The sequence below is a fragment of the Chiloscyllium plagiosum genome, unplaced genomic scaffold (assembly GCF_037043375.1).
Source record: "Chiloscyllium plagiosum isolate Xiang-an unplaced genomic scaffold, Cpla_swu_hap1 HiC_scaffold_7, whole genome shotgun sequence".
Lineage (NCBI taxonomy): Eukaryota > Metazoa > Chordata > Chondrichthyes > Orectolobiformes > Hemiscylliidae > Chiloscyllium > Chiloscyllium plagiosum.
In genome coordinates this window covers 16,461,794-16,483,903 of record NW_028270145.1, presented here as the reverse complement: position 1 = coordinate 16,483,903, position 22,110 = coordinate 16,461,794, and the positions used below count along the sequence as shown (strand labels likewise).

The 22,110-nt window shown below is 40.7% G+C and overlaps 1 protein-coding gene across 4 annotated transcripts in view; it reads left to right on the top strand.

Moving 5' to 3' along the window:
- vps8 (VPS8 subunit of CORVET complex) overlaps positions 1–22,110 on the top strand; it is a 570,470-nt gene that overhangs the window by 253,219 nt on the left and 295,141 nt on the right. For all 4 annotated transcript variants that reach the window (XR_015757598.1, XM_043693080.2, XM_043693078.2 and 1 more), the window contains 3 exons: positions 13,380–13,483; positions 16,318–16,399; positions 21,567–21,649. Coding sequence is in view for 3 of the 4 variants with exons in the window: in XM_043693080.2 (XP_043549015.2) it covers positions 13,380–13,483; positions 16,318–16,399; positions 21,567–21,649 (269 nt within the window). In the remaining variant the exon portion in view is untranslated. The remainder of the gene's footprint in view (positions 1–13,379; positions 13,484–16,317; positions 16,400–21,566; positions 21,650–22,110) is intronic.

Genomic DNA, 22,110 nt, shown 5'->3' with positions numbered 1-22,110 from the left:
TTCTGTCATGGTGCTCTGAGGGGTCATCGTTATGTTTGATGATTCTGACGTTTATGAGTTATTTTGTATCACATTAAATATATGCAGAGAATAATTAAAACTTGTCATTGATGACAGTAGCTAGCCTCAGTGATGAGCCCTTGATGAAGCAGAATTGAGATAAAACTTTATCCTGTTAAAACTTTATCCAGACCACCAATGCACTACCAAACAATAACTTTCCAACCCTGCATTTGGTAATGTTACTGTAAGTTGGATACACCAAACTGCCATTCCTCGGGACATTTGTAGACTTGGTCTTGCACAGGTAGTAGAAGCAGTGACAGAAAAATGAATCCAAAGAGATAATCATTCTCCTCAAATGTATAGCCAAGATATTGTGTAGATAAAATGCCAGAAAAACCAACTCAGCAAACTATTTTCGTTCTCCCTGAGACTCTGCCAATGTTACGTTACACAGTAATTCCACAAGCCTGTCCTCTGAAAGTCTTGTCCTCCTCCCAGTTCCCTCCAAGAATCTGTGATCTGTAAATTTTGAAATTTTTCACTGTAATCCCAAATTCACAAATGTAAGGGGCCATATTTTAAATTATTGGCACTCTATACTTCAATGAAAGTTGGATTGCTTTAGCTAGAATATTAGCTAAATCAATTGTTGCTTGTTGCTCAGCTGTGCATTGCAGTGTTGCTTTTTGGAAGCAGTAAGAGGGAGAATTTGGCACTGGATAGCACCCAAGAACCTTTTGAGGTAAGGAAATTCTGCCTGGCAATAGCCTTCTGATTGGTTGAGCTGCAGAATGTTAAAAAGCTGTAAGTGCCAAGGGTAGCAGAGAGTGGAAAAAAATCCAGAAACTATAGATGGAACACATCTCCCTCTCTCTTTTGCTCTCCTTCTTTCTTTCTTTCTCTCTCTCTACTCTATTACTATGTGTCCCTTTTCTCTACATGGGGAAGAAGACAGAAAACCAAAGAAACTTACAATAACTCACTCATTCATGTCAGAAAAGATCCAAGTTCAACTAATCAACCATCAAATCAAACTATATGACAACAGCAACCCATCATTACAAGATCAACAGAACTGTGAAGAAAATAACTTTCTAGACCTTCTGATCTTTGGAATTTTTTTTTGCCTGTATACCATCTTTGTTCCTCCATAATGTATGTGTTACTCATTATTGAGTGTTTGTGGGGTTTTTGAAGGAGTACAGTTTAAGTTGCATAAATCCTTCTATTTATTGTTCTTGTTGAAATTAAGTGCTAGAATAAATAGAACTATATTTCTGTAATCAAAGATCCTGATGTGAGTTGCTTTTGTCCTGAACAGCAAACAGTCAGGTCAATTTGATATTTTGGTCGTCGCAATGGAATTGAACATATTTATGCAATTTCTGACAGCTTGTGGGACAGTTTGGCCTGATTATGAGCAAAGTCTTTGAAGTTAAGTAATGAGAAAAGTTTGTGGGCTTGTCACTGGGATATTTTAAAATAGGACAATGTAAAATTGGATGTGGAGCTCGTGTAAATGGTGAAGGATAAAAGTACTGGTACCAATTTTCTCTTCCATTGGATACAGTTAAAACCATCCTCCAATTGGAAAAATCGTCCATTGTGGATTTACAAGACTTGACAAAAGCTACCTTTGTGGAATTGACAAATAAATTAGAGATGTAATTGCTTGCTAAAGCTAAGCTACCAGAGGTTTAAAATTAAAACAAACCAGGAATCACTGGACAAAAATCAGCAGGTCTAACAGCGTCAGTGGAGAGAAAAACAGAATTAATGTTACGAGACCAGTAAGACTTGTCTTCAGAACCCAGAGGTAATTGAAATATTGGCAAAGCATTTGGGACTAGTGTCAATACAGAAGGGATTAAGTACACATAATCAAGTCAATCAAGGATTCTGATCCAGTAAAAACAACTTGAATGTGAAAAGGAGACAGCCCAAGGCAGCTTGAGATAAAGAAAAATAACAAAGGACTTGAGCTTGAAGAAAAGCCAACATAAAGAGAACTTCAGAGAAAAGGGAGAGGTGAAGAAAGTGAGTTCAGGAATCCAGAATTGGTGTTGCAAAGGGAAAAGGAGGAGAGAGAGAGAGAGAGATTCCAGCTTAAAATTATGAAGTTAAAAATGCTAGATGCCAATAAAGAAAAGTCTGAATCGTAATATAAATCCAGTGAGGAAATGTTTCAATTTGTATAGTCCCTATCAACATTTAGGAGAAAAAAGGTGTGGAGACATTCTTTGTTATTTGAGAAAACAGTGAGACAAATGAATTGGCTGAAAGAATACAGGACATTGCCTGTGCAGTGCATGTTCACCAGGAAAGCACTTGAAAAGTATGCATCATTTTTCCAGAGGAGGTTTCTATGGAATTTCACACAGCAAAAAGTGTTTTTTTTTAGTGCAGATGAGTTGGCTTCTGAAGCATAATTTGGGGAAACAATCTGGGCAGACTTAGACCATAAGACATAGGAGCGGAAGTAAGGCCATTCAGCCCATCGAGTCCACTCTGCCATTCAATCATGGCTGATGGGCATTTCAACTCCACTTACCCGCATTCTCCCCATAGCCCTTAACTCCTTGTGACATCAAGAATTTATCAATTTCTGCCTTGAAGACATTTAGCGTCCCAGCCTCCACTGCACTCTGCGGCAATGAATTCCACAGGCCCACCACTCTCTGGCTGAAGAAATGTCTCCGCATTTCTGTTCTGAATTTACCCCCTCTAATTCTAAGGCTGTGTCCACAGGTCCTAGTCTCCTTGCCTAACGGAAACAATTTTCTAGCATCCACCCTCTCCAAGCCATGTATTATCTTGTAAGTTTCTATTGATCTCCCCTTAATCTTCTAAACTCCAATGAATACAATCCCAGGATCCTCAGCCGTTCCTCATATGTTAGACCTACCATTCCAGGGATCATCCGTGTGAATCTCCGCTGGACACGCTCCAGTGCCAGTATGTCCTTCCTGAGGTGTGGGGACCAAAACTGGACACAGTACTCCAAATGGGGCCTAACCAGAGCTTTATAAAGTCTCAGTAGCACAACAGTGCTTTTATATTCCAACCCTCTTGAGATAATTGACAACATTGCATTCGCTTTCTTAATCACGGACTCAACTTGCATGTTTACCTTTAGAGAATCCTCAACTAGCACTCCCAGATCCCTCTGTACTTTGGCTTTACGAATTTTCTCACTGTTTAGAAAGTAGACTATGCTTGTATTCTTTTTTCCAATGTGCAAGAGCTCGCATTTGCTCACATTGAATTCCATCAGCCATTTCCTGGACCACTCTTCCAAACTATCTAGATCCTTCTGCAGCCTCCCCACTTCCTCAGTACTACCTGCCTGTCCACCTAACTTTGTATCATCGGCAAACTTCGCTAGAATGCCCCCAGTCCCTTCATCCAGATCATTAATATATAATGTGAACAGTTGCGGCCCCAACACTGAACCCTGTGGGACACCGCTTGTCACCGGCTGCCATTCCGAAAAAGAACCTTTTATCCCAACTCTCTGCCTTCTGTCAGACAGCCAATCCTCAATCCATACCAGTAGCTCACCTCGAACACCATGGGCCCTCACCTTGCTCAGCAGCCTCCCGTGTGGCACCTTATCAAAGGCCTTTTGGAAGTCTAGGTAGACCACATCCACTGGGTTTCCCTGGTCTAACCTACTTGTCACCTCTTCAAAGAACTCCAACAGGTTTGTCAGGTACGACCTCCCCTTACTTATATTGAATATGAAAGGTAAAGCAAAGTAATTTTGACAAATGGATATGGGCATTAGGAGTAAATATCACATGTGAAATTCTAAGAGAGCTCATTTACTCTTAAAAGAATTTGAAGTTTTCTACCTTTTGTAATCAAAACCCATGTTGAAGACCAGAAGGCTGCAGTTGTTGGACAGGCAACAATAATGACTGATGATTATGAGCTGGTCTATACAACTTCTGTCACCTCCATAAACTTAAGAAGGATAGAGGATGGGCGAGTGAAAGTAGATTGAGGAACAATAGTAGTATCACTGGACAAACATTTCAGATACTCAGGCAATGATTTCAGACACAGGTTCAAATCCCAGCGTGGCAATGAGTTTGGGTGGTACAGTGGCTCAGTGGTTAGCACTGGTGCCTCACGACGCTGAGGACCTGGGTTTGATTCCATTCTCAAGCGACTCTCTGTATGGAGTTGGCACATTCTCCCTTAGTCTGCATGAATTTCCTCCCATAGTCCAAAGATATGCAGGTTAGGTGGATTGGCCATGCTAAATTGTCCATAGAATCCAGGGATGTGCAGGCTAGGTAGATTAACCATGGAGAAATGCAGTGTTACAGGGATAGGAAAGGCATAAGTTTTGGGTCTGGATGGGACCTAAGTGTTTCTGTTGTAATAAAGTTGAATACTTTTGTTCCAAATGCTGGAAGTTGTGAGGGAAATTTAATGATGTACGTAAGAGTGAATCCAAGAAATGAACTTATAAAGAAAATACCACAGACTAAATTGTAGTTTTGACTGCATTATGAAACCAGAGTTAAGTACTGATGTGAGTGTAGGAGAAGTGAATAAGGTAGGTGATCTGTATAAAAAGTTTTTTCTCAAAAGGAAACATAATCACTTTTTCTTCTAGGACTCACCTTATCGCAGCTCATATTATTCTGAGCTTGACAAAATTCCTCACTCAGTATTTTACTTGTTATGAGCTACCAGCTGAAGTACAATCAGTTCATGTTCCTAACTTCATGTCCAAGATTTTTCAGGATGTAACAATCATTCTGGGTATGACTGACACATATTCCAGTGAAAAGTTTTGTTTTGCATGCAGTACAGGCAGATCATAACAGACAAAGTGCGTTAGGGTATTCGAACAGAGCAATGAATACAATGTTACAGTTGCAAAGAAGTTGCACAAAAATGCAAGATCAACATTAGAATTGAAATTTGAGACGTCCATTCAGAAATCTAGTAACAGCAGGGAAGAAACTGTCTTTGAACCTGTCAGTGCATGTGTTTAAGCTTTTGTATCTTCTGACTGACGAAAGAGGTTGGAAGAGATTATAACCAGGGTCAGAGAGTCAGAGATGTACAGCATGGAAACAGACCCTTCGGTCCAACCCATCCATGCCGACCAGATATCCCAACCCAATCTAGTCCCACCTGCTAGCACCCGGCCCATATCCCTCCAAACCCTTCCTATTCATAGGGGAGAAAGTGAGGACTGCTGATGCTGGAGATCAGAGCTGAAAATGTGTTGCTGGAAAAGCGCAGCAGGTCAGGCAGCATCCAAGGAACAGGAGAATCGACGTTTCGGGCATAAGCCCTTCCTGAAGAAGGGCTTATGCCCAAAACGTCGATCCTTCCTATTCATATACCCGTCTAAATGCCTCTTAAATGTTGCAAGTGTACCAGCCTCCACCACATCCTCTGGCAGCTCATTCCATACACGTACCACCCTCTGCGTGAAAACGTTGCCTCTTAGATCTCTTTTATGTCTTTCCCCTCTCACCCTAAACCTATGCCCTCTAGTTCTGGACTCCCCCACCTCAGGGAAAAGACTTTGCCTATTTATCCTATCCATGCCCCTCATAATTTTGTAAACCTCTATAAAGTCACCCCTCAGCTTCTGACGCTCCAGGAAAAACAGCCTCAGCCTGTTCAGCCTCTCCCTATAGCTCAGATCCTCCAACCCTGGCAACATCCTTGTAAATCTTTTCTGAACCCTTTCAAGTTTCACAACATCTTTCCAATAGGAAGGAGACCAGAATTGCACACAATATTCCAACAGTGGCCTAACCAATGTCCTGTACAGCCGCAACATGACCTCCCACTCCTATATTCAATACTCTGACCAATAAAGGAAAGCATACCAAACACCTTCTTAACTATCCTATCTACCTGCGACTCCACTTTCAAGGAGCTATGAACCTGCAGTCCAAGGTCTTTTTGTTCAGCAACACTCCCTAGGACCTTACCATTAAGTGTATAAGTCCTGCCAAGATTTGCTTTCCCAAAATTGGGAGGGGTCTTTGATGTTGGCTGCCTTTCCACCGCAATGAGAAGTATAGATTGAATCAATGGATGGGAAATTGGTCTTCATGATGGACTGGGCTATGTTCACAACTCTCTGTAGTTTCTTACGGTCCTGAGCAGAACAGTTGCCTGACCAAGCCGTGATGCATCCAGATAGAATGCTTTCTGTCGTGCCTCTATATGAGTTGGTGAGAGTCCCTATGGACATGTCGAATTTCCTTCACCTCCTGAGGAAGAAAAAGCGTTGTTATGCCTTTTTGTCCGCTGCATCAGCATGGCTGGTCCAGAACAGATTGTGGGTGATCGTCACACCTAGGAACTTGATGCTAACAACCCTCTCCACCTCGGCTCCATTGATGTAGATAGAGTGTGCCCTCCTCCTTGCTTCCTGAAGTCGATGATCAGCTCTTTAGTTTTGCTGACATTAAGGGAGAAATTATAATCTTAATGCCACCAAGCACTCTATCTCTTTCCCCTATTTTGTCTCTGTCTGCCTATCATCCGCAAAAAGGGAACTTCAGCAAGATACTGTCAGACTCTCAGATCAATGATTAAGGCTTACGTCACAAATACCCACAGGATTGGGACAAAGGATTAGATTTCTTACTCTTTGCTACCAGAGATTCTCCAAATTAATCTACTTTCTTTGTCATTCAGATTGATCTATGGTCATGAGATTAAAAGTGATTAAGGAGAAGATTTTTAAATGACAAATACCGAAATGTACACCCTAATTCCTGCATTCATGATCCACTTGGCTGGCGTTTAGTATACCAAGCCTGAACTGAACATTTGCTTTCTTTGAGTCAAAATTTACAAACGTTGAACAGTTGTGGAAGTGGTCGTATGCTTATACATTTGAAACGGAATCCATTATCTGGGAAAATTGATGCAAAATGTTAAGAAAAAATTCCATACAGCATAAAGCTTTATTGTTAGCTGCTGTGAGTTTGAAAAAAAAATAGAGTTCAGCAATTTCAGAGATTAGATTCCAGTGGATGAGAGCAAAAGCATAGAGTTCACTTTCCTTGGATATGGTGCATCATAAAATGTCTAGTGCTGCATTTGTACAACTTAACAGCACCTACTCTCTCTCACTGGTTTTAATATCAGTGCTGTGCAGGTAGCAGCAGTGTAATTGGGTGAAACTCTGTCAATTTCCAATTTGCTTCAAGCTATTCAGAGACGAGTCTGATGATTGGATATTGTTTGTCCTTGCTGTGGTCATTGTAATTGGATTTGCCAAGCCTGAGGCTGAGATATGGTTGTGCAGACCTTCAGACTGCACATTGAATCAGTCACAAATTTGATGTAATTTAAGTACTGTCTTGATAGTTCTTTTATTTAAATATTTATGCCATTGGAGTTGTTTACTAGTAGATTGTAAAAGGTAAACCATTTCTTTACCTTCTGAAATTTATTAATTTATTTGTAACATGTTTTCATAAACAAGCTCCCTCTTGGGAGTGTTTTTTTTCTCTCTGCTAAAGCTTTATGGCATGGTTTTGTTAATTTACTATCGAATGATTGTATCTCATTCACGGACCATTTACATAATCTGTGTTCACATTCATTTAAACAGTTGTTATTTGTTAGACTGACACAGATCCCAGACCACAAAGTAGGAGATAGTAGCCTTTTTATTCGTCAGCATAGCCCAATTATGAAAGTTGTAAATTTTCTGATTCCTGAGATTGGTTGAAAAATCACTACAATAACCAGGGCCAAATTGCGACAGCGCAATAAAACAAGATATCATAATTCATAACATATTTATAAACTGTTAATAAACTAAAAAAAAAGCAAATCATAATTATGAACATTCAGTATGTAAATAATTACAATACATTGCAAAATGCACATATTTTAACTTTACAACGTAAAACTAAACCATCCACTCGCTGCATTTTCTCTTGGTCCACTGTTCATATATTTTCAGGTTGACCTAATTAAATTGTTAATACTTTACATACTATTTGGGTTTTACAAATGTTGCTAATTAGTAAAACTGGTTAGAACAGTTTTAAAAGTGAGGTTCAAGTTCTTTTTATGGATGTTATCTTTAATCTGAGGTATAATGGTTTGTGATCAGTACAGAAAAGATAGCACAGATGAGTATGTTCAATTTTTTTTTGTTTGTTTGATACTAATTTGTATGTATGACCTATTTCTATGTAAAGGGCAGTGTTGGAAAAGCCGTAGGTGGTAAGCCGAGAAAAGCTGTATTCTAGGTGGCAGTGTGAATGCATACTGCTGAGATCGATGTTGGTGGTTCCAGTGAGTTTCAAATGCTATCTGCTTTATAATGACCAACAGAGGTCAGACTGTAATTAATTAGTAATTTCTGGGTTACTACAGTGCTACATGCAAGTGAGGCAAGGAATAGAAAGATGAATGTGTGGCTAAGGAGCTGGCGCAAGGGGCAGGGTATCAAGTTCTTCGCTCAGTGGGATCTCTTCTGGGGCAGAAGTGACCTTACAAGAGAGAAAGGCTGCACCTAAACTGGAGGGGAGCCCATCCTCACAGGGAAGTTTGCTAGTGCCATTTGGGAGGGTTTAAATCAGAGTGGCAGGGGGCTAGGAACCAGAGCAGCGGGTCAGCAATTGGAGAGATTGAAGAGGAGGTTCATATTAGGACCAGTAAGTCAGAAAGGAAGGACAGGCAGAGACAGGTGAGTGAATACAATGGCACTAATTGACTGAGGTGCATTTATTTCAACACAAGGAGTATCATATGGAAGGCAAATGAGCTTAGAGCCTTGGTCAGTACATGGGACTGTTATGTTGTGACTGTGACAGAGACTTGGTTGAGAGAAGGACAGGACTGGCTGCTCAATGTTGCAGAGTTTTGTTGTTTTCCATGAGATAGAGACAAAGGTAAAAGAGGTAGAGGGGTTGCATTAGTAATCAGGGAAATGTCACATCTACACTCAGAGAGGACATACTGGAGGGCTTATCCACTGAGGCAGTATGGGTAGAGCTCAAAAGTAAGATGGGTGCAGTAACTCTGGTAGGATTATACTAGAGGCCCCTCAACAGCCATTTGAGGAAAAAATACATAAGCATCTTGTGGAAAGGTGTAATAACAGCAGGGTTTTCATAATGGGTGACATTAACTTCCTCAATATTGACTGGGACTCCCTTAGAGCAAGGGGCAGAATTTGTTCAGTGTGTCCAAGGAGGTTTCTTGAAACAGTATATGGATCGTCTAACTAGAAGATGGGCCATACTGGACTTTGTATTGGCTAATCAGCCTGGCTCGGTGACTGATCTTTCAGTAGGTGAACATTTAGGAGACTGATCACAACTCCACGAGTTTTTAGGTAGCTATGAAAAAGGATAAGTCAGGACCTTGCGGGAAGGTACTAAATTGGGAGAGGGCAAATTATATCAGTATTAGGCAGGAGCTAGGGAGTATTAATTGGGAGGAGCTGTTATCCGGCAAGTCCACATTTGACATGTGGGAATTGTTTAAAGACCTGCTGATGAGAGGAAGGAGGAAGGACAAGGATGGCAAGGTAAGGGATCCTTAGATAATGAGGGAGGCTGTGAATTTAGTCAAAAGAGAAAAAGAAGCATATATAAAGCTTAGGAAGCTAAAATCGGACTAGGCCCGTGAGGAATATAAAGAAAGCAGGAAAGAACTCAAGCAGGGAATTAGGAGAGCAAGAGGGGGCCCATGAAATGATCCTGATAAGTAGGGTTAAAGAGAATCCTGAAGTATTCTATACGTACATTAAAAACAAGAGGATAACTCGGGAGAAGGTAGGATCACTCAATGATAAAGGAGGGAACTTATGCTTGGAGGGAGAGGACGTGGGCGAGCTCCTAAGTGAGTACATTATTTTGGTCTTCACCTACGAGAAGGATATGGAGGATAGTGAGATTTGTGTGGAGCATGCTAATATGTTAGGGTATTTTGAGATGAAGAAAGAAGTGGTGTTGGGTCTCTTCAAAAGCATTAAGGCGGACGGTATCTAACAAGGTTATTGAGAGGGGCAAGAGAGGAGATTGCTGGGACCTTGACCAAGATCTTTGTATCCGTGCTAGCCATTAGAGAGATCCACGAAGACTGGCAAGTAGCTAGTATTTTTCCATTGTTCAAAGAGAGAAATAGGTTTATTTCGGGAAACTATAGACCAGTGACTCTCCCATCAATGGTTGGGAAGCTATAGAGAGAATCCTTAGGGATACGATTTATGCACATTTTGAAAAGCATGACCTAATTAGGGACAGTCAGCATGGCTTTGTGTGGGGCAGTCATGTCTTAGTAACTTGATTGAATTTTCCAAGGAGGTAACAAAGGTGGATCGATGAGGGTAGAACAGTGGACATGACTACATGGATTATAGTAAGGCTTTCGGCAAGATCCCTCATGGTAGGCTCATCCAGAACATTAAAGTTCCTGGGTTCCACAGTGAGTTGCATGCGTGGATTCAGAACTGGCTTGCCAATACAAGATAGAGAATAGTGATGAAATGGTGTTTTTCTGGCTGAAGGTATTCTGCATGGATCCTTACTGTTTGTGATATATATAAGTTGAATTGAATTGAATTTATTGTCATGTGTACCGAGGCACAGTGAAAAGCTTTGTCTTGCGAGCAATACAGGCAGATCACAGAGTTAAGTAGCACAGATAAGTAAATAATAGATAAACAGCTCAAAAACAAAAACATAGCTACAGGTGAATGTTACAAGTTTGTGAGTCCATTCAGTGTTCTAACAGCATTAGGATAGAAACTGTTGTGAAACCGGCTGGTGCGCGCTCAGGCTTATGTACCTTCTCCCTGATGGTAGAGGTTGTAGAAAAACATTGCCAGGGTGGGATGGATCTTTGAGAATGATGGCGGCCTTTCCTTGACAGTGGGCCTGGTAGATGGATTCTATAGATAGGAGTTGGCCTTTGTGATTGTCCGGGCCAAGTTCACCACTCTCTGTAACTGTCTCTGATCTTGAATGGTACAGTTGCATACCAGGTAGTAATATATCGAGACAGAATGCTTTTGATGGTACATCTATAAACGTTCGCAAGGGTATTCACCGTCATGTCAAATTTCCTCAGCTGCCTGAGGAAGAAGAGACATTGTTGGGCCTTTGTAATCAGGGCATCCACATGAGTCCAAGAAAGCTTGTTGTTAATGACCACTCCCAGGAGGTTGACACTGTCCACTCATTCCACCTCTGTGCTGTTAATGTGTAAGGGGGGAGGGGGAATGAGTAACATCCCGCTGAAAGTCAATAACGAGTCCCTTGGTTTTGCTGGCATTGAGAGCTAGGTTGTTCTCAGTGAGCCATTTTCCAGATCTTCCTCTCCCATCTGTAGTCTGTTTTCTCGCCATCTGAGATTCGACCAACTATGGTGGTGTCATCAGCGAACTTGTAAATGGCATTCGTCTGGTATTTGGCAATGCAGTCATGGGTATACGGTGAGTACAGTAGGCACTGAGTACGCACCCCTGGGGGGCTTCAGTGTTGAGTGTTAGTGAGGATGAAATATTGTCCCCAATCTTCACTGATTGTGGCCTGTGGGTCAGGAAACTGAGGATCCAGTTGCAGAGAGTCGGGCTTAGTCTCGAGGGACTTGGATGAAAATATGGATGGCTGGGTTAGTAAGTTTGCAAACAATACAAAGATCGATGGAGTTGGGGATAGTGTATAAAGTTGTCAAAGGATATAGATCAGTTGCAGATAGGGATGGAGAAAGGGTAGATGGAGTTTAATTTAGGGAAAGGTGAGGTGCTCCACTTTGGGAGATCAAATATTAAAGAAAAATATACAGTTAATGGCAGGACCCTGAACAGCATTGATGTTTAGAGGGATCTTGAGGTTTAATTCCATAGTTCCCTGAAAGTGGCCACACAAGTAGATAGAGTGATAAAGAAGGTGTATAGCATGCTTGCCTTTATGGTCAGGGAATTGAATACAAGAGTCAGGATGCCATGTTACAGCTTTATAAGACTTTGGTTAGTTCACTTCGAGAATATTCTGGTCACCACATTATAGGAAGGATGTGGAGACTTTGGAGAGTGTGCAGGTTTCCCAGGATGCTGCCTGGATGAAAGAGTATGAGGTATAAGCAGAGGCTAGAAAAAAACATTTTTTTTTTCTTTCTGGAGCAGGGGAGGCTGAGGGGAGGTTTGATAAAAGTCTATAAAGTTATGAGATGCGTTGATCGGGTTGATGGTCAGAATCTTTTTTTCCCCAGAGTTGAGATGTCTAATACTAGGGGCATGCATTTAAGGTGAGAGAAGGAATGTGCAAAGGAGTTGTGAGGCGCAAATCTTTTTACACAGAGAGTGGTAGGAGGTCTGGAATGCATTGCCAGGGGTGGTAGTAGAGGCAGGTATTATAGGGGCATTTAAGGGACTTTTAAATAAGCACATGAATATGCAAGAAATAGAGGGATATGGACCAAGGGCAGGTAAAAGGGATTACTTTAATTTGGTGTCATGTTTGGCACAATACCATGGGCCGAACGCCCTGTTCCTGTGCTTTACATTTCTATGTTCTATTATTCTATGTCAGTATATATGCAGGTTTTATTACCCTAGTTATTCCTTTAATTTTGTTTTTAATCTATATGGTTGACTTATTTACTCTGTTCTGACTCTGCCTTTTCAACCCATTACGAAATCTTGAATTTTGAACAAATCTTGAATCCTTCAAAGCGTAATAGATAAATAAGCCACAGACTGGCTGAGGTGAAATCCTCAGAAAAAAAAAGAATTGTCAACACAGCAAAGTGCTCAGTTATGTGGCCCTGAGATCTAGGTTATCATGATCTCAGAGCCTATGAATCACAGACTTGAGTGCCTCTGTCAATAGATACCTTCACCAGAGTTAACTGTGTAGATGAAATTTGGCAGAATAATAACTTTTCAATGATATCTGGTGTATTGGTAATTAGGTGTGAAGTTGGCATCCATGTATACGGGAGACAGATTGACAGAGATGACTTGATAGTAATTTGAGAGATTAGTTAAATTAGTATGGTTGAGTTTTCAGGCTAACAGAAACAAAATGGTTGTTTCTCCAAATCAAAGGAAAACACAACACCCCTTTCCTATTGTTATGTAGCCTGTGGTGATCTTTCACTTGGCCTGCCTTTGAGTGGCTGTCCGAGTGATGCTCCTCTGGTCCTAAGGAAAATACTGCCAGTCATTTCCACCCTGAACTCCTGTAGTCCATGGGCCTAGCATTCTGCTCTTACCCCTTCCTTTCCAATGATACAGAAATGGTACACAAGTCCTGAAAAGCTGCGTTGTTGCTCTTTCTTGGTTTCCTGATGTGCAGAGCTCCAGCAGGCTGTTGCATTGTACTCACAATTTTGCATGTGAATCTCTACAGGAGAAAAGAATGAAGAAATGGTGCAAGCTGCAGAATCTGCTTTAGAGGAGACAATTGCATTATGCCAACGCAATTCGCACAGTCTCAACCAACAGCAGCGGGAGGTCAGTACTAAAAGCTTCCTCTGTGTACACAAAGTGCCTTCCTTGAAAGCAGTTTTCAGAACGTATTGGAACTTATCTTTGATTTTGCTTTCCTCCTTCCTTTTAAAATGCCTCATTGGTGTATCCCAGCAAAAGAAAAAGGGATAGTTTCAGCTGTGAGCCATTTATCTGTCAGCAACCAGTGCTGTGCAGTCTATCTGGGGGAGCACTGGTAGGGAAACAAACTAGTAAGAATACATTATGGCTGGTTGTTGTCTTGCATGGTGGAGATTGTCAAGTAATCTGATAAATGGGATTTGAATTTCTGAAGCGATGGGGCAAAGTAGATAGAAACAAAGAAATTTCAGTGTTTCAGATAATGGACCTGAGTAATTCAAGATGGAGGACGGGAAAGAATTGTGTCTATAAGTGCTGCTCCTCTTTTTAAGTATTATCAGTGTTGGAGCTGATTTCCTTGAATTCTAGGAACAGCGATTACTATGTTATAAGCTGCTGGCTGCATTGTTCTGTAATTTGGGGGAGAAATGAAGATCAAAACAACAGCACTTTAAAAAGGCAGTGACTACATGGGAAGTGAAAAGGCATCTGGATGGATATATGAATAGGAAGGGTTTAGAGGGGTTTGGACCAAATGGGGTTAGATTTATTTCGGATATCTGGTCGGCATGGATGAATTGGACCGAAGGGTCTGTTTCTATGCTGTATATCTCTATGACTCTGTGACCTGCAATTTGGATGTAAAGTTCAATGGAAGCATTCCAGAACAGAAAGTGAGAGAATTTCCTTTACATCTGAGCTTTGAGATGTGCAGTTCAATTCCACTCTCCTGACTTCATCCCATTTTTAGCACTTGTCCCCTTTGCTATTTTGATGTTGCTCACACATTTATTCAGCTTCTTCCATCAATAGTTGGCTTAATTTGATGTTTCAAAGTTTGTGCCTTCACACAGTCGACAGTTTTATTCAGCTGTCAACCTACAGCGACAGCATCAATAGTAACATGATTGACAGGATAAATGCATAACTAAGTGATACCTGTTTTTATCGTGATGAGGCTTCTTGCAAGTTAGTTTTGTTGTTTTTTTTCCTGATAAGTTAAATGTTATCTACCTGTTCTTTTCCAGCTGTGCATCATTCCTAGTATGCGTAAGGTTACTCTCATCAGATGATTGGATTCTCTAATTTCATTTGAATGATGATCTGTAAAAACTCTTAATTTGGACATAAAATACTGCAGATGAAGAAAATCTGAAACAATACCACAAAATGCTGGCAATACATTATAAGTCAGGAAACATCTGCAGGGAGAATCAGTTGATGTTTCAGGTCATTGCTCTATAAAACTGCTGTTTGCTCTATTTAGTTGTGCAAGTTGGGGTTAATAAAATTTATGGAATATGTATGAGTGGATGACCAGTTTCCCCTGCTTTTAGCGCAGTCCATTTTCCAACTGCTTGAGCAAAATTGTCACATGGCTTTTGTTGAGAGTGTGTTGGTGGAAAAGCACAGCAGGTTAGGCAGCATCCAAGGAGCAGAAAGATCGATGTTTCCGGCCGGAACCCTTTAGTGATTTTCCTGCTCCTCGGATGCTGCCTGACCTGTTATGCTTTTCCAGTAAAACAGTCTCAACTCTGATCTAGAGCATCTGCAGTTCTTGTATGTCTTTTGTGCCAAGCTGTCAACTCCAATTTTGCAACATGTGGGATACCTAGTTTCCACAGAAGAAAAGCTGAAACTTAAAAGCACGACAGTTTATGTTGTACATCAGATGCATCATACTAGTTCTTTGTTTAGTGGAGGAAGGGCTCATGCCCAAAACGTCAATTCTTCTGCTCCTTGGATGCTGCCTGACCTGCTCCGCTTTTCCAGCAACACATTTTCAGCTTTGTTTAGTGGATCCGTCTTCTGAGTTTGATGTTAAATCTCTCAATGGACAGAATATAACTGTGCTGAAACATGATCCCAAAGCAGAGAAGCATTTAATAATGCAGCACAGGCATACAATGATTTTGATGAACACACAAGTTCACCAAAAATATATCTCTTTAACCACATGCTTTGTTATGCTGAGTGATATATTTGCCTGTAAATAGCTTCCTAATCAGAAGTGCATTTTTTCAATAACTTGAGAGTTCTGGAAACAATGATCATTTTATTCATTTTTTGAATTGAACAAATTGCAATTACCACAATGCAAGTGATCTTGCTGCCAACAGTATTCAATATCCTTCGCAGTTATAGTAAATGAAATTGACAGTGCAGCTATCACAAGAATGTAATAGAATGAAGATTCCTTTAAATTCAATCAGGAGAAAAAATTAGTAATTTAGTAGATATAAAATATACAGTTGAGTGCAATGTACTGACAGGAATATTAAACGCAAGTAGAGAAAAGATATCATAAACTTTAAAGGCTTACATTATCCAACTATTGACTAAGAAGGTATGATAAAGCTAACCCAAATGTGCTTTTGCAATAATGTTTTCCATAAATCTTGCTTAAACAGTTGCATTGTCTTGGAAAAGAGATTTTTTTTTAATGAGATAGTTACCCTATTAATGCTTCAGCCTTGTTTTAATTTTTTTTCCCTTGCTTTCTGTTCTGGAATTTTACATTCATTCTAACCTACTCACCCCAAAACATTGGTTGCCCCTCATATCTCACTGACATGAGCATTCTTCATTGGTGAGTCTCCCAGTAAGCTGAGGGTGCTATGGTTTCACGACTGAGCTCATAAGCTACTTCACTGCACTTCAACGTCCTTCGAGGAAATGGCGGATAGTTTTTGGGCGTTTAAATCAAAGCAGAATTCTTTGTTTTTTTTCCCTTTTAGGCATTATGGTTTCCATTGCTTGAAGCTGTAATGTCAGCTCAAAAACTGTTGAAAGTTGGATCATCCACCCATTACTTTGAATGTAAGTAGAGAAGTATTTTATGCATTGCAATCCTATTATTATAATCATGCCTTCCATCTGCTAAGGGGACAAGCCTTTCATCTGCTAAGACCTGGAGCTGCTGTTCTCAGGATGGTAAGATAACAACTGAAGTCAAATATTCAACACGGCACAGGTTCTAGTCACGTTATAGTTTAATTTTTGTTTTTGATGAATTGTTAAGAGAAATGAAGAAATTTGATTGCTATCTTTAAAGTGACAACGTGAGGTGAAGAGGTGCTGATCGTCCATCTTACTGATTAACTGGACTACCAAATTCCAATTAAATTACAAGGGAGGAAACAATGGTTTAGTGGTATCATCACTAGAGTATTAATCCAGAAACTAAGATAATGTTCTGCAAACCCAGGTTTAAATCCTATCACAGCAGATGGATTAAGAATCTCCTGATGACCAGGAAGCCATTGTCGATTCTTGGAAAAATTCATCTGGCTCATTAATATCCTTCAGGGAAGGAATTCTGCTATCCTCATCTGGTCTGGCCTTCATGGGACACAGCAACTGTCGTCTGAAATGGCCTATCAATCACTACAAATTCACAACAAAGAAATGAAACTGGATGGACCACTTGGGACTGACCAAGGAACTGGAAAAGACAGTGACAGAAACACCCCAGTCGACCCTGCAAAGTCTTCCTTACTAACGTTTGGGGTCTCATGTCAAAATTGGACAGCTGTCTCACACGTGAGTCAAGCAAGAGCCTGGCATTGCCATATTCACAGAAACATAATTTATAATGCCCCAGACAGCACCACCACCATCCCTGGATATGTCCCTTCCACCAGCAGGATAGTGGCGGCACAGTGGTGTACAGTCTGGGGAGGAGTTGCCTTGGGAGACCTCAACATTGATTCTGGACCCCATGAATCATAGAATTCCTACAGTATGGAAGCAATCTATCGAGTCCACACTGTCCCTCTGAAGAGCATCCCACCCAGACCCACCGTCCTACACTATCTCTGTGACCTTGCATTTCCCATGGCTAACCTTCCTAGCCTGCACATCTTTGGACTGTGGGAGGAAACCGAGCACCTGGAGGAAAACAACACAGAGAGAATGTACAATCTCCACACAGACAGTGGCCCAGGGATGGAGATTTTAATATACACCACCAAGAGTGGCTGGACAGCAGCACTCCTGATCAAGCTGGCCAGTTCCTAAAAGGCATAGTTGCTAGACTGGAGTTCTGCGTCAGGTGGTGAGAGAGCCAACAAGAGGGAAAGACGTACTTTACCTCATCCTGATCTGCCAGCCATAGATGTATCTGTCCATGACAGTATCGGTAAGAGTGACTACCGCACAGTTTGTGTGGAGTCGAAGTCCTGCCTTCACATTGAGAATACTCTGCATTGTGGCACTATCACGTGCTAAACTGAACAGACAGATCTGCTCCAGGCCTCATTTGTTCTTTTGGGCCAGTTCCCCATTGCCCTCAACTTAATATTTATTTTAAAAATCTCTTGATCTTCTCTTCAAATACTATCTGTGATCTAGCCTCTACAACTCTCTGTGGTGGAAAATTCTAGACATTTGCAGCTGTATGTGAGAAGAAATTCTTTTGCCCTTACATTCACATGAGTATCCCCTTATTGTGTAATTATGTCCCATAACTCAAGATCCCCCCGCCATAGTGGAAACATCATCTTAACACCTACCCTATTTTTCACTGTAAATACCCCAATTGCAACCTCCAGGAACCTGCGCTTAGGTTAGCTACACCTTCTTAATCCATGGCCCTCCAAGTGCAGATATATTCTGTTCCTGAGAATGCTTTCTAATAATTTCCCCACTGAGGCTAGGTTGACTGGTCGATAATTTCCTAATATATTCCTTCTTCTCCTTTATTATAATGAAACAATGTGAGCACATAATTTGTGGCATGAGAGGATTTAAAAATTTATGCTAGGCCTCAAATTGTCCTCCCTTGAATACATCTCATCTGAACCTTTTAGATTGAACAACTTTTACGGTTCTAAATCCATTATTATCTCCTCTCTCTATGTTAATTTCTTCTGATATCCAGGAATGTTGAACTGCCAGTCCTGCCCATCTTGAACCAAGCCTCAGTCATAGCTATAACATCATACTGCCTACTGTCTTATTCCCCTGGCTCCTTCTACTAAAATACTTTCCATTTTATTTTATAGCCTATGCTTGCTTTACCTTCCAGAATCTCTCATTCATGTTTTAACTTATAACTCCATCTCAGCTTCTCTCCCCTCTAAAAAAAAACCTACCATGATCCCATCCCCCCTCCCAATCTAGTTTAAGACAATGGCAATAGCAAATCTCCACCTGAGGAAGTTTTTCCCATTCCTGTTCAGATGTAATCTGTCCAACATCTACAAGTCTCACCTTCCCAGAAATGGCCCCAAAGTCTCAGAAATCTAAAGTCTTTTCTCCTGCACCATCTCTTGAACCACATATATACCTGCTGTGTCATTCCACTGCTATACTCAGTATTGCGTGGCACAGGGAGGAATCCAGAGATTACTACTATCTTTGAAGCTTGGCTTTTCAGTTTTCTACTTAACTCTCTCAAGTCTGCTTGCAGGACTTAATCTCTCTTTCTTCCTATATCCCAACAATTGCTTTCTGTTCATTCTCCCCCTTCAGAATGCTGGGCAGCTGTTCTGTGATATCTTTGACCTTCTGGAAGGAAACATACAGTTTGGAGTCATGGCTACAGCTGCCAACATGCCCTCTACTCCCTTCACAAATGAATCCTCTAACACTACTGTCCTTCAACATGTTATCCCATCCCCAGTCTCACCACGCAGACAGCTAGAACATCTACAGTGCCATGGCCTTGGCTCTGGCTTACCTCCACAGAGAAACCATTATCCTGACCGTTTTCTAAGGCTGAAAGATGGTTTACAGACAAGATACACTCAGGGGATTCCCTTACCCCCTGGTTGATCCCCTTCTTTTATCTCTCAGTCACCCCTTCCCTTGAGCTGCAGGGTAACCAGTTGCTGAAATATAGCGTCCTTGAGCTTGTCAGCCCTTGTGAATGCATCGTGGTGCCCCCTACCTGCTGCTTCTCAAGCTCCAAAACTCAGAGTTCAGATTGCTCCGGCTGGAGGCGCCTTCTGCAAACTTGGTGTCCGAGACCATGTGAAGGGTCTGGAACATCCCACTTATTACCAGAGGTGGATGTCAAGGCCTGACCTCCCCAGCCATACCTTAACTAAATAGATCCTTGCTCTTATTTTACCCTCACTCCTATTTAAGTAAAGTCTAGAAATGTGTTATTCTTTATCACCCAAATCTCATTCAAGTCTGCTGCAGATCTGTCTTCTTCTTCTCTATGAGGGTCCTGAACTTGCCTGTCTGTCTCAGGGTACTCATTTTGCCCACCCCTCCATTCTGAATCATAGGAACTAACAAATCAGTTGAATGTGATGTAAAACTGACTAGCTGAGACTGCAAATTAAGAGATTTATATTAATCTGTATATTCTGTGGACATCTGTGCATCAAAATGACCTAACACCCAGGGCAAACCTGGGCGAAACCTGTAATAATTGGAAATCGATGTGCTTGTCATACTGCAACTCTATTTTGACGTATACCAGACAGGTTGGACCAGTAATAAACACAAAGAATGCTGCAGAAACTTAGCAGGTCTGGCAGCACGTGTGGAGAGAGAAACTGAGCTAATGTTTTGAGTCCAGTATAACTCTTCTTCAATAAAGCCGCCTTTTCTTCTTCAGGGTTCAGAAGAAACGTCATCCTGCTGAGTTTCTCCAGCATTCTGTGTGTTTGTTCTGCAGTATTTGCTTTTATTCGAGTGGGACCAGTATGTGTCATTCGCAAATCTTACCGTTTTTACCTTCTGGGTCAGACTGAAATGCTATTTGGAAAGATCAGCATCTAGACCTTTCTGATGAAACTGATGGCATTTTAAAAAGAAGCCTGTGAGGGCTCACCAGATCAGTGGAAATTACACTTCCAGCTGGAACAATATTTAATCCGTGCATCTAGGATTTGTCCAGTGGCTTCTGATAGGTGGATGTATAGCAATATGAGATTAGATATTTCACTCCACTACTGTGCAGAGCCTGACTTGATATTCAAGATTGCATTTCAAGTTATTAATTTAAAGAGTCATTTAATACCTTGTAATTAAGGGGTTTTTTGGATTTAACAAATCAGTATTTATCTTCTTACAAGCAGCGTTTTAATCTTGGGTACAGTTTATTACAGCACACTGATTACAGCTTCTACCCTCAGAACAAAGGCAATGCACAGCAGTTTACTATTAGATTCCCCCCTACTGGATTAAAAAATGAAGCATTTAATATTCCAGATATTCATGGGATTCTTAATGACCTTAGCTCTGCTGTGCAGCAGATAATTGATGCTCTCAGCTCAAGGAGAAGATGACCTTTTGAATTACTTGCCCGATATTAGGCCATGTGTTCCCTCATGCACACTTAGAATCAGCTTAGCAATGTAATGGTGTGATACAGACAGTTAGCTGAGATTGTACGGCTAACATATTAAGCAACAATCAAAAACATCGATTTGATGTTTCCAACTTCAAATTCTTTCAACTTCAAATTCAACAGAAATGGTGAAAATAAAATTTTGCTCAGTTTAAGTGAGAATGGGTTGATAACATTTGTGGTTTCTTGATGACCACAGAGTGCAAGAGCCTGGGCAGTTTAATGATGTGCATTCACACCCTCGCACTTCATCCCAGATGGTCCTACTTTGATCAGTTTATACATTTTCTCAATCTGCAAGTGTAATCTTCAAATACATTTTAATCTTCAATCCCAATTTGAAATATCACCTAACATGCATCTGTACTAGAAATACAGACTTTCAAAGATTAAATTGACAATATATACCCAAGTGCCTTAGCAAGAAATGTTCTGGGAGGATCATCTCAAATATTAACAAAGAAACATTTGCTCTCCTCTTTAACAATCTATGTTTCTCAGTGAGATTTCTTGATCACTTAAAGTTTTTCAAGGATTCTTGACAGAGGAGATCTTCAACCTTGCAATTGGTTTTCAAAGATGCACTACTCTAACGCTCAACTCCACAATTGTGTCCAACACTTTTTAATATATCCTGGCTCATGTCAGTTAAATTTATGTCTGATCTTCTATTCATAGTTCTGAAGCACTTGACAAAACAAGTACTGAACAGCATGACAGGATTTATCGCACTTCCATCAATTTTACAACGAATATTACAGGTAGGTTCTCAAAGCATTCAACAAAGCTTTTCTTAGTTCACACCTGGAGTACTGTGGGCTGTTCCACGCAGCAAACATGAATGGGAATGTATTGGTCCTGTAAAGATAGTAACATTCGTATATTCAAGTTATTCCTGGGCGCCAATGGTTAAATTATGAGGTGAAATTATACAGTGTTTTATTCTCTAGAACTTGGAAGGCCAAGGTAGATTTAATAAAGTTTTCAAGGTATTAACCAAGCAGGTAGGGTGGATTGCAAAGAACTATTTCTGCTCATTGTAGAATCTAAAAATAGGAAATGTTGTCAAAACATTAAAGTCAAAGTTATCAGGAATGAAACTAGGAAGCAATGCTACACAGTGTTCTGGTAGGTTAGAGCTGTCTTCTACAGTGGCAATTGATTTATCGATTTTTTTCATGCTGAAAGCACTTCAGGAATATGGCAAAAAGGCAGATACGTG